Genomic DNA, 13,043 nt, shown 5'->3' with positions numbered 1-13,043 from the left:
ATCGGGAACATTGGCCCACATGTCAGATTATGCCTTGCGGATCCTAAAAAGGGACCCCCGCATTGCCAAAATGATGAACGATGACGACTACTGGTTGGCCAGCATCCTGGATCCACGCTATAAAGGCAAATTACAAAACATCATGCCACAGGAGAACCTTGACCTAATATTGGCTAATAAACAAGCAACTCTGGTAAATCGGTTGCTTGAGGCATTCCCAGCACACAGCAGCGGTGATGGTTCTCACACGAGCCGTACGGGCCGGGGGCAGCTTGGCAGAGGTGTTCGTGGTGCACACAGCAGAAGTGGCGTTGGAGACAGGGGTTTCATGACAATGTTGTGGACTGATTTTTCAAATACCGCATCGATGGAAAGTGACAGGAGACAGCAGTTGTCAACTATGGTTACAAACTACTTTTCCTCCCATATCGATGCTCTCCCACACAGGTCATTCCCCTTTGACTATTGGGCCGCTAAACTGGACACCTGGCCTGAATTGGCCCAATATGCCTTACAGGAGCTTGCTTGCCCAGCTGCAAGTGTGCTATCGGAAAGAGTCTTCAGTGCAGCTGGATCAATCCTGACAGAAAAAAGGACCCGTCTGTCAACTCAAAATGTGGATGATCTAACCTTCATTAAAATGAACCACGCATGGGTTTCCAAGGATTTTGTCCCACCTTCCCCTGATGACACATAGGGTGACAGAAAAATGGCTTGCTTTGGTCCACCTCTTCCTGGTACTTCACCTATTTCGCCTTTTGCATCAGCTGAATGTCCAACATCAACATATGCCACTTTCTAAAACTCCCTAACTGTGCTGCCTCCCCCCCCCATGGCCGGGGTAACCACCTAGCGCATGACACCGTGCGAGTGCCGTTGCCCTGGACAGGTGGGTAGGCCGACTCTTGGGCGCGGGCACTGGCACAGGGTCCCTCATAGTGCAATCAAGTGTCTCTGACGGTGGTGGTGCACACCTGCCGTCAGACACACCGCTGTACTATGAGGGGCCCAGTGCCGACGCCCACGAGTGGGCCCCCCTTGCTTGGGCAGGGCCCCAGCATTTGCAATCTTTACCTCTCCCTGCTCCTCCGCTGTGTAATCTGGGCCGTCAAATCCATACTGTGCCTGACAGTCTGAGCCTGCCTCCTGAGACATATATTTTGAATGTGTACGCTATCCATACATGTTATCCAGGGATACGGTACCCTTTCTAACCTTTGTGCAATGACGTGCAATCCATACTTGGCCTAACACCGTCTGAGCCTGCCTCATGCTGTATAGACATATTTTGAATGTGTACGCTATCCATACATGTTATCCAGGGATACGGTACCCTTTCTAACCTTTGTGCAATCACGTGCAATCCATACTGGGCCTAACACCGTCTGAGCCTGCCTCATGCTGTATAGACATATATTTTGAATGTGTACGCTATCCATACATGTTATCCAGGGATACGGTACCCTTTCTAACCTTTGTGCAATGACGTGCAATCCATACTGGGCCTAACACCGTCTGAGCCTGCCTCATGCTGTATAGACATATATTTTGAATGTGTACGCTATCCATACATGTTATCCAGGGATACGGTACCCTTTCTAACCTTTGTGCAATCACGTGCAATCCATACTGGGCCTAACACCGTCTGAGCCTGCCTCATGCTGTATAGACATATATTTTGAATGTGTACGCTATCCATACATGTTATCCAGGGATACGGTACCCTTTCTAACCTTTGTGCAATCCATACTGGGCGTGAGAACGGCTGGCAAGCTGTTAAGCAAGCTACAGCACCTGTCCTGACAAGTACAGGGATTCTCTAGCGAGGAGACTTATTTGATTGTTTTCAATGTTGGGACAGCAATTTTTGGGGAGCACTATACTCTGGAGAATGATAGATGGGGCCCACCATACACTGGAACATTCCAAAGGTGGACATCAGACACTGGAGCAGCATTTACAGGGCCCATTATACACTAGAGCATTAGAAATGGGGCCCATTATGTTTGGAGCATTATTTGGGCCCATAAGACAGTGGAGCTTCATCCATGGGGACCAACATATACTGTAGCATTATGTGGAGCTCATCATATACTGTTTCAAACATTATATGGGACCAATGATTCTGTATGGAGAAATAGATGGGCCTCGTCATGAGATGTAAAAAGTGAGGTATTTTTCATTGTACTATACCGCTATTTATCTGCCGTGTCGGAGCATGATGAGTTGTGGTATGTGTTAAAGGGGCGCTCTTTCGCCCAGGGCACATGAAAACCTGCAGCCAGCCCTCCCCCCCCCACAACTTTAGCCAAATAACCCCCATTTTTCAGTGCGTAACTTGTATTATGAAGTTAATTAAGGTTGACAAGCTTAAGTAATAAGAATTGATGCTTTTGGCATTCAAATGGGCACTGTAGGTGTGTTTCCTGTCCTCCTCTCACTGCCGACTTTTATTCCCCATTGACTTACATTGGGTTTCGTGTTTCGGGACGACCCCGACTTTTCCCTATAATCGGACGATCTTGCTCGACCCGACTTTTGGAAAAGTCGGGTTTCACGAAACGAAACGCAACCCTAAAAAACCAAAAGTCGCTCAACTCTAGTACTCACTTCTGCTGATGCCTCTGTGACCAGAGATAAACTTTTATCGCTGGTCACAGCTGCTGGCTCACACGGTAATCTATCAGCGTGGGAATCACAGCTATCTGACTTCCGGTAATAATCTTACCGCCAATCAGAGGCAATGTTTGCCGCACTGTCATGCAGATGACAGCGTGGAAAACAATGGATATCTGGACCCCCCCCCCATTCATCAGAATGGGGTTCGGGTACTGTTCTGGTACCTGAAACAAACTTTGTTTTAAATGTTAGGCTGAACTCGCTGGACCCCAACATCCATGGTTTCACCCATCACTAAATAAGTACCTTCATACTTTTTATATTTTCATTATTTTTACCTGAAGCTTGCTGTCAATTTGTTTTTCTGAAAAACTTAAAAAGGAACATGATCATACCTTGAATCGATGAAATGCCTCTTCATCAAATGTGCTGCTGTATAAGTCCACAAAATCTCATGTCACAGAAGAAATAAAAAAGTTGTATTGGGTTATTTTTTGAAATTTTGCTAACTGTAACAGAAGAAAAATCTTCTTTACAAACAAACACTTCCAAATTGTTGTGCATTAGACAGTGGTATTGGATTATTCCTAAACGTTCCAGAGAAAATATTGTTGGAAGATCCATCCAGTGACAGTAGCAGAAGCAAGACTGGTCTGGAGCTACTCCATCTGGCTCTTTCAGGGGGCAGGAAGAGAGAGCTGGGGCGGACTAGTCTCCTCTCTAGCTATGACACCCGGATGGATCTTCAAATTATTTTATCGCCGAAATGTTGAAGTCGTGTTTTGGGGAGCATGAAAGGCTATCTACATAGCACCAAATTATAAAGTAACACACACATAAATATATTATACATATACACAAACCAAGGACATTTTCCAGTTCAATATAGTAAATGTATTCATGAAAATCTACTTGCAAGGTTAAAAGGAGGGATGTTATCTAAAGAAAAAGAAATTGGGTCAAATGTAGAGACAGTAAGGAGAGAGTAAACAGTTGTCTGAAGCATCTGGTATGAGGCGGACTGTGATACCCCTTGTAGCAGTGAAAGCCAATACTGTTCCCATTTGTAACTCAGTTCACACACCGTCAGTAAACGCTGTGAGTTGGACATGACGTACATCCGCAGCATCCAGATGTTACAGCATAGTGGATGGGAAATCCAATGTCCACTACGCGTCTGAGCAGGTTGCGGGATGCAGTGACAGACAGAAGGCAGAGCAAGAGTTAATAACTTTACTTGGACAGGGAATACACGCAGCGAGTTAAATGGTTAACAGTGGCGTAAGCAGATCAAAGTATAAACAATATGCAGAGTTAAAGAACAGCAGAAAGGGCATCACAGTTCTTGTTGGGTCACTTATCCTGTCAGATGTTCCCCAGGATGGGATGAATCACGGAGCAGGAGATCATGTCCACAACAGCGTGGTGCTTGTTTTGCCCCTAGTCCATATACGGATGTAGCTGGGAGGGTGCAGGCCACCACACTGTCTGCACTCACCGTGGCCCAATGGATATGTGTGGCACCCCAGGAGTCCGGTTGTCACAGTGGCAATGCCTCCCTCACAGGCGGTGATGTCATGTCTGGAAGCAAAGAGGTTCCCCTTACCAGGTAACACCAGCATCCAACACTTTTCCTAACTTCAGATCAGAAGGGAGAGCTCTAATATCTGATTTCAGGAGAGCTTCCTTATAAGTTCTGGTCTGGAGAAAGGGTAATTCAGTCTCAGGGAGACACAGAGAAGAGAAGTCAAGGAAAGATCCTGGGGAGCAGAGCTGTAGCTGAGCAGGGCCAAGTGCTAGAGACTGGACACCAGAGTCCGTGGTTGTGCGGGTACTGAAATCCCAGCAGCTAAATCCGGAGGACAGGTGACTGCAGGTTTCCTGACCCCATCACAACACCTGAAGGCACAGCAGCAAATGAGAGCCCCAGAGCCTCCACGAAGGAGTGACACCTGTAAGAGGCTCAAGCTGCCTGCCATACAGACAAGGACTAAAGAACAAGAAGGAGCAGAGGACTGAGCATAGCTTTAAGCATCAAGAACCTCAGAATACTGTACAATAGGGAGGCCTACTCTGAACCCCCTGGCTAGGTGGATCTCAAATTGCTTCCAGACTGCGCGGATCTCCAATACCAACTGTAATCAGTGCCATGGTCTACACCACAAACCATGAGTAAAAGAGTGAAGATTGCACCATGCTGTGTCCTCAGTTATTTTCTGCATCTTCCACTCTGCACTACATCCATCATCACCATCTTTAACAATATAATTGCCCTGGGACCTATCTACCTGTGGAGAGCTGTACGAACTCTGCTGCATCACCATCAGCCCCAGCGGTCTCTTTAAGCAGTGTCGGCCATCCTTTACCGAGTACTACAGGTGGCGTCACGAACTATATCTTATAAACTCTATTTACCCTATCATCATCACATTTCTTGGATGCCCAGGGCCACGGACCGATTCACTGCTGTCGTGACACATCCCCTTAAGAAGTGGCCCTGTACTGAGTATTCCCCAGCCCTGGCGGGTGCTCCATATACCATGGGGAATCAAGGTGCAAATGATGGTCCCGCATCCGGTCTCTCTTAGGTGGCATGTGCACGGTACTCACAGGCCCAGATTGTTTGGCACCTTGTTTTGTGGTGACCAATGAGCTCACTGCACGTCTCTCCTCACAGTCTCTGCCAGAGGCAGCGCTCGAGCCTGCTCTATACGGATGCTCCAGGGCTGGAGCACTCACTGGTCCCTGTTTTGCGTTGTCTGTTTCCAGGCATGCTGAAGCTGTACCCCCTTTACCACACCCCCTGCTTTCGAATGCAAGGATTGGTCTGGTCCCTTAAGCTTTCCCCCGGACAACAGAAGAGACAGCCCTGATAGTTCCAGAACAGGTACCCGTGGCATGGGCCTTCTTACACGTCCACAGACGCCCGTGTCTTACCTGCGGAGATGGACGTGCGGTGCATAATTGCAGACCGCAGCAGGTCAATTTACCATATTTTGCAGTGATTGGACGCGATGATTCATCACGATTCAGTGAATACACGCCAAGTCACCTGCGTTCAATAGCCGGCAGCACTTTGGACGCAGCACAAGCTCTGCCGATTACTGACCGTGGGAACATACTCCAAGGGGTTCGAAACACAGCTCGGCCCTGGAGACTAAAGAAACCCAAAAGGTCACTTTGCCAAATATGAAAATATTATTAAAATCCTGTGTTAGTTTGGGGTCCTGCTGGAGATTCTACAATAGGTCCCACCAAGCTTCAAGTTATGCCCCCGATATCTGGGTTGCCTAAATATTTCTGTTACATTAAAACATGTGACTCTTTTTAAAAAGACCGTAGAGAAAAAAAAAAAAACAAGTCAGTATTTTGGCAAAACAAATGTCCGGGGGATTCCGGATACGGCGTCGTTCATCTGTGATATTCATTTGCCTGAGTAGAGCATATGTACAAGATTTATTCTATTTTTTTTTCTTTTAAGAGCGCTTTTAATGTACTATAGTAGATTTATGGGGATGATAGTAAGCTGCCTATTTAAGTGTATGACATGTAGGTTGATAAACTTAAATTGTGCAGTGAAATCTAAAATAAGTTACCACATCCCCTTGCCAGGTCTTGGAATATGGGGATATAAGGACGGTCTGAGAATTCGTCTGCGTAGTTGACAAGAGCGTCCTTCACGGTCTCATATCCACAAAGCAAAACCATCTTCTCGCTTCCTATCTGTACACTGAACACTGGGCCATACTTCTTGGACAGCTGTGAATAAGATAGGACTAGATTAACAAGAACTAGAGTGGAGTAAGGAGACAATATTTTTGTGCACTAGAAAATAAACTTGCAAACAAAATTCAGAAAAAAATATTTCAGGTCCATTTTTTATGATGTCTAATCTATAGTTCACACAATTTTTGCATAATAAACTTGTACATATTCATATCAGTGCAATGATACCTCTAGGAAAGTCTTGTACGGCCTCTTCAGGTTTAAGATGTGCAGGTTACCAATGATCGGCAAGGGTTTGGGTCCAGGTGGGAAGTTTTTGTAACTTTTGCCTTTCGACTTTTTGAAAATCTTAATGAAAAATAGGCCAAATAAAATCCCAAGGAGAACGGTGAATGGGTCAACGGAGAACATGATTGCGCCAGTCCTGAAATAGAAAGCAGCAACTTTCAGAACGTCTTTAATTTATTGTGTTAAGAAAAAAGAACCCTCACACAAGTGTTCACACTCCGCATTTTTTTTTTGTTTTTTTCCTAATGGCGAAACAGTTGACATTTATGAGATGTCCCTCTCAAAGTGATTTTTTTTCCTTGCACTTTTTATAAAATAAAAGGTTGCAATTTTTTCAGTGTTTTTAATGCGTTCATATCAAAACAGCGTAGCACAAAAAAAAAAAAAAAACAACTTTTACAGGAGTTTTTTTTAAACCATAGTTTACATTTTTCATGCAGAAAAAAAATGCACTGTATGAACACACCATTATTTGATCTGAAAAGCAAAATCGGTCACCTCAAAAACGCTAAATAAACCACTTGTACAAGTTAGTAAGGGACTTTACCCCTATAAAAATGGTACCTGTAGTATGGGTTCTAGTAGTAGAGGTAGATGAAGGTTTTGCTGGCGCAGCTCACACCCCCCATCCAATATATGTGCGTTGTTCAGGCTGGTTCCTGTGTAATCCCCTCTGTGCACAGATAAAGCTGGTGAGATATCCAGCAGCTGTGGGCAAAATGATGAGAAAAGGTTCAATCCAACAAAGTGAATTAAAAGCAACAAATCTTTATTGTGACTCCAGTAAAATAGTAACACAGGCAGAGAAAAATGTGATGCGTTTCAAGTATAACTGACTCTGAATCATAGATAAACTTAAGGCTAGTTTCACATTAGCGTTTTTTTGCGCAGCACATCGGGCGCATAAAAAACGCAAAGAAAAACGCAAAACAAACACGCGTTTTTTTTAACGTCATGCGCACGCTGATGCGTCAAAAAAACGCAGCGTTGCTTGAGTTTTACATGCGTTTTTGCATGCATTTGCGTTTTTTATGCACATGCGTTTTTAGGTGTGACATTTTTTCCATTGTCTAGAGAACATTCTAGACTTGTTTAACTCAAAAACGCTTGCGCAAAAAAAGGAAGTGTGCGCAAGACCATGCGCACGCATGCGTTCCCATAGACTTCAATGTGGTTTTTTTGCGCATTCCGTGTGCAAGCGTGCGCATGCGTTTTTTTGCCGAGACAGGGCGCACCAAAAAATGCAACATGCTGCGTCTGGCGCGCCTGGCGCGAAAGACAAAAAACCGCATGCGCACGAAAACGTAAGTGTGCGCAAGACCATGCGCACTTCATGTTAAACATAGGTGCACGATGCGCTGCGCACAAAAGCGCTAATGTGAAACCAGCCTAAAAAATGACAAAACTACTGGCATAAAAGCACAGAATTCCCAGTAATTAGATGACTTCACATATTGACAGCACCTGAAAAGCAAAGTGTTAACCCTAGAATAGAATGGCATGGACATGCATGTGTCCCATAGGCAACTATGTGACAAAAAAAAGAAAATGTATTGTAAATAAAAATAATTTTTAATGGGATTACAGTTGAGTCACTAATTATAATACACCTGACAGCATTACTTTAATGGCGTTATTTGTTTTTTATTGAGTAGCTCATTGGTAGCGTGGTGGGCAAAGTGATTAATGAGTAGTGATGATGAGCGCAAGTGCTCGGTACTTGAGTTTTCCTAGGGTGCTCTGTTATGCACCTAGTTTTGCAGGTGCTCGAGTGACCGCATGTTTCGCGACTGTTAGGCTGAAGTCACACACAATGATTAAAAAATCGGTACGATTTTTACGGTACGAAATTGCACAAAGGTTTCTTGTCCAGGGATCCATCTGTCATCCGAATTTCCGGCGATGATGCGATTTTATTTGCATCTAAGCATCAAATTGACATCCAATGCCAATGCCTGATGCTCTTTCCTGTTGACCTGGAGAAGTCTTGCGATTTTATCGCAAGTCACATTTGTGGTCCGTTTGTAATCCGATTTTTAATCGCACCCATAGACTTGCATTGGCGAGTCCGATCCGAAAATCAGTGACAATCGTTGTCTCGGTCCGAGGAAACGTTCCGAAAAAAAATTGGATGATGGGAGCTGCCCCATAGAATAACATCGGGACGAATGCAATGCGATTTTTGATGAATGCATTCATCCGATTTATTCGTTAGTGTGACTCCAGCCTTAGGCAGCCATAAAACATACAAGGATTTCACGTGTTTGGCGGGGGTCACACTTGCGAGTACAATGCGAAAAACTCGCACCAATACCCAGCACTGCCGCCAACGGTTTGGACTGGAGTGTTCAGCTGCATAGAAAGACATGAAGCTGCACACTCCGGTCCTGAGTGCCGGCGGCAGTGCCGGGTATTGATGCGCGAGTTTCTTGCATTGCACTCGCAAGTGTGACCCTGGCCTTTGTCCTGCCATGTCCGCTTGTTTTGGGGCTATCTGAGGGTATGTGCACACGTTGCGTTTTTGGCTGAATCCGCAGTTAAAATGAGTTTAGTGCAAATTCCCTTCAGATTTTGTGCGGATTTCCCCTGCGTTTTTACACCTGCAGATTCCTACAATGGAAGAGGTGTAAAAACGCTGCAGATTCCACACAAAGAACTGACCTACTGCGAAAAATAAACCGGGGCAAATCTGCGCAGAATTTTCCGCAGCATGTGCCAAATTTGCAACATGGGCACTTACCCTTAGGCTATCTGCACACGCTGCGGATTGGTCTGCGGATTTTTTTATCTACGGAACCGCAGGTAAAATGACCTGCGGCTTTACCTGCGGATTGGCCTGCGGGTTTCCCTGCGGTTTATCATCTCTACAATTGAGGTGATGGTAAACCGCAGCAGAATCCGCAGAAAAGAAGTGACATGCCATTTCTTTCTGTGGATTCAAAACCGCAGCTTTTCCGCAGTTAAAAATCCGCAGCATGTGCACAGCAGAATGTAAATCCCATAGGATAACATGCTACTGTACACTCTCCGCAAAACTGCTGCGGCCAAAACCGCAGCAGAACCGCAGCAAAAACCGCAGCGTGTGCACATGGCCTAACAGTGCACTAGGATCTCATCAAAGTGAAGTCCGATTCCTGCAGACACAGACAATGGAGAAATTAAGTTCTCCATCTTCTCCACACCTGTGATATGAATCTGTCAGGCAAGAAAATCAGATCAAAATAAACTGACACTCCGCTCAAACTCTAATCACGGTATGAGCCGAGTGTCATGACCGTAATCAATCTGATTCTCTTGGAAGAGAGAATCCTAGCTTGCGTGACCGTAGCCTGAAAGGAAGTATTCACCAGTGATGGCTGATGCCAGTTTACACTGATGCAATATATTTTTTCTGCAATGACTGTAATTAACAATATTAGTGCACATCAGGCTAAGGGCTCATTCGCACATCCAATTTTTTCACTAAGGCTGGCGTCCCACTGCCGAATTTCTCATGCGATAATCTCATCGCATAGCACGGACTGGCCGGCACCTCTCCTGACCTGAGCATGACAAGCGTGATGGATTACCATGCTTCTGTCAAGCTCAGGTCAGGAGAGGTGCCGGCCAGGGCAAGTTTTACGATGCGATTCTCGGACGAAAAATTCGCCAGTGTGTCTCTGCCCTTATGAGAAAAACGAACCAATTATTTTGATCAAAGTGAGGTCCGAGTGTCATTAGTTTTGCTCATAGGTAACATAGTTATTAAGGTTGAAGGGAGACTTTAAGTCCAGGTGCAGAAATTTAAAAAAAAAAAAAAAAAAAGCTTTGCCACCTATTCAATTCTACCAGTCTATGAAAACCAGACCACACTCTTATGTCATCTGTGTGTGTGTGTTCCAATTTTTTCATGAACCCATTGCCTATTTTGTTCTCCCCCTCGGATTAAAATCAGACGTCTCCGCAAATTTCTGCAGACCTCACAGTCTGCAAAATATCACAGACCTATCAATGGCCTCATAGACTCTCACAGGTATGAACGCTATCAGTGAAAAACATGGATGTGTTAAAATCGGACGTGTGACTGAGCCCTTATATTGATGTGATGTATTCACAACAGATGTCAGTGTATGCTGACACATCACATTTTCTCCGCAATAGCAATAATTAACCACCGAAAATATACAGCTCGCTCCATTCAACCTTTTATAATTCATAATTTAATTCTTAAATCATATACATTAGTGGTTTCCCATGTGCAATCAAAAATAAATAATGCCATTAAAGCACCACTCCCGGTTATCTTTTATTGCATCGCTTGAATGGTGCTTTAAATGTATTTCCCCTGCTCCCTGTCTTTTACTTACCTGCCGCCGCCTTCACTTTTTTCTAGTGTCACTCCGGCAAAAAGCGACCTGCTGGCAGCTCCAGTGTTTCAAGGAGTGGCGCAGAGGTTCTTTACAATAAAAGTCTGCTGCTTTCACACATCCAGTGGTTTTGTTCCGGCGGCGTGCGGTGGAAAGCCGGACCGCCGGATCGCCGGATCAGGCCTGCAGCGGTGACACCGGATGCAGATGCGGCGCCTGATCCGGCTTGGAAAGCATTTACAGGAGCCACACCGGGGACGAGAGAGGCGGTGGTATGCGGGGGGAGAGAGAAAGATATGCGTGCGCGCCGGGCACTTATGGGTTAAACCTCACAGTGTCCGTGCATGCGCTGTAGAAAAAGCCATTCCGGCGCTGCAAAAAAACGTTGCAGACAACGTTTTTTGCTGACGCCGGACGGCGCAGGTTTGCCGTTTCCGGCTTAAAACGGAGGCGCCACATGTCCTTCCGACACGATGCGGCGATCATTACATTCTATGTGCCAAACCCGGATCCAATTCCGGATCTAGTTTTCACACTTTTCGCCGCATCGTGCCGGATTCAAAAAGCCGGATGTGTGAAAGCAGCCTAAGTCTGAACTGAGAGCTTGCGACGAGAGTTTATGTCGTAGCTTCTGACTTTCAGACTCGAGTGGTGCTGAAAAACCATGAAGACGTCGGAGGGTGAGTATATGGCCAGGGTCAGGTGAATTACATTTAACTCGACTGTAATCTCATTATAATTTAATTCTTTTATTTTCGTCACATGGTTGTCTATGGGACACATGCAGGTCCACAACATCCCATTCTAGGGTTATCATTTTGCTTTACAGGTGCTGAATATATGATATCATCTAATTAATGGCTTTATGTGGTTTTAGACCAGTAGTTTTGTCATTTTTTTTAATTTTATCTACAATTAAGAGTCAGTTGGACTCAAAACACATCATATAATTTTCTCTTCCTTTTCTACTATGTTAATGGAGTCACAATAAAAAATTGTTGCTTTTAATTTGCTTTGCTGGATTGAAGAATCTTTTATTAGTATTACTTTGAGGGTGTGTGCACATGTTGCAGATACTGCTGCGGATCCGCAGCGGAATTGTTCCTTGCTGCGATGTACAGTACCCTTTTAGTCTATGGGAAATGAAATCCGCAGTGCCCACGGTGCAGTTTCAAATCCGCAGCATGTCAATTCTTTGTGCGGATTCCGCTGCGGTTTGGCACCTGCTCCATGGCAGGTGTCAAACCGCAGGAGAAAACCGCAGGCTAATCAGCAATAAATCCGCAGATAAACCGCAGGTCTTTTGACCTGCGGATTTACCTGCGGATTTAGACAAATCCGCGCAGAAAATTCTGCAGCAGAATCCGCAGCATTTGCACACACCCTTAGGGCCATTCGACTTACATACTAATCACTTTCTGATATCTTGAATGGCAAAACTCAAGTGAGTGCTGCCTGAACTCAATCAGCGGCTTTGCACCTCCGCACAGACACTGCAGCCGAGCTCACATAGTGACAATGCTGGTTCGCTGGGTATGGTTTGCATCCATCACTTAGATTGCTGTAACAATTGCTATCTGAAAGAAGGCAACCACGACATGGCTTGTGCAGTCATCGGGACCATTGATCCCAGTTTCATAAAATGTATTGCGTTGCACAGAGCCGCCAGCTCCCTGCGCCGTGAGGCAAAAACCAATCAGGGGCTGTTAACTAATGATGGTGTGTCCGTCATGGGATGTGCATGATGTCACTGTCATGGCCAGTCTACCCCCCTGCATTGGCTATGGAGAATGATTTAGATACTCCTCTCTGCAGGTGCAAGGATTGGTGAAAATTACGGGATAGAAAACATTCTTATAGGAAGGGGCCAGGACCAGGGACTTTATTATAGGCTGGAGTCCAGGATTGGGGATATTATTATAGGAAGGAGTCAGGATGTTGTAAATTTACAGGATGGGACTCAGGACAGGGGACATTACTACAGGGGGTGGCCCAGGACCGTAGACATCATTACAGGTTGGGATTCAGGAAGTGGGACAATATTACAGGTTGGGAGCTAGAACA

General features: G+C 45.2%; 1 protein-coding gene across 3 annotated transcripts in view; it reads right to left on the bottom strand.

The window, feature by feature from the left end:
• LOC141098549 (cytochrome P450 2K1-like) overlaps positions 1 to 11,092 on the bottom strand; it is a 71,953-nt gene extending 60,861 nt beyond the window's left edge. The window contains exons 1-4 of one of the 3 annotated variants that reach the window (XR_012234283.1): positions 10,980 to 11,092; positions 7,198 to 7,341; positions 6,574 to 6,769; positions 6,216 to 6,378 (exon numbers count right to left, since the gene is read on the bottom strand). Coding sequence is in view for 2 of the 3 variants with exons in the window: in XM_073586431.1 (XP_073442532.1) it covers positions 6,216 to 6,378; positions 6,574 to 6,756 (346 nt within the window). In the remaining variant the exon portion in view is untranslated. The remainder of the gene's footprint in view (positions 1 to 6,215; positions 6,379 to 6,573; positions 6,770 to 7,197; positions 7,342 to 10,979) is intronic. The other 2 variants (XM_073586431.1, XM_073586432.1) reach the window with 2 other exon arrangements.
• Positions 11,093 to 13,043: the final 1,951 nt, after the last annotated feature.

This window comes from Dendrobates tinctorius, unplaced genomic scaffold (assembly GCF_039654945.1).
Source record: "Dendrobates tinctorius isolate UK_male_01 unplaced genomic scaffold, ASM3965494v1 ptg000093l, whole genome shotgun sequence".
NCBI lineage: Eukaryota > Metazoa > Chordata > Amphibia > Anura > Dendrobatidae > Dendrobates > Dendrobates tinctorius.
This window is presented reverse-complemented; position numbering and strand designations above follow the sequence as displayed.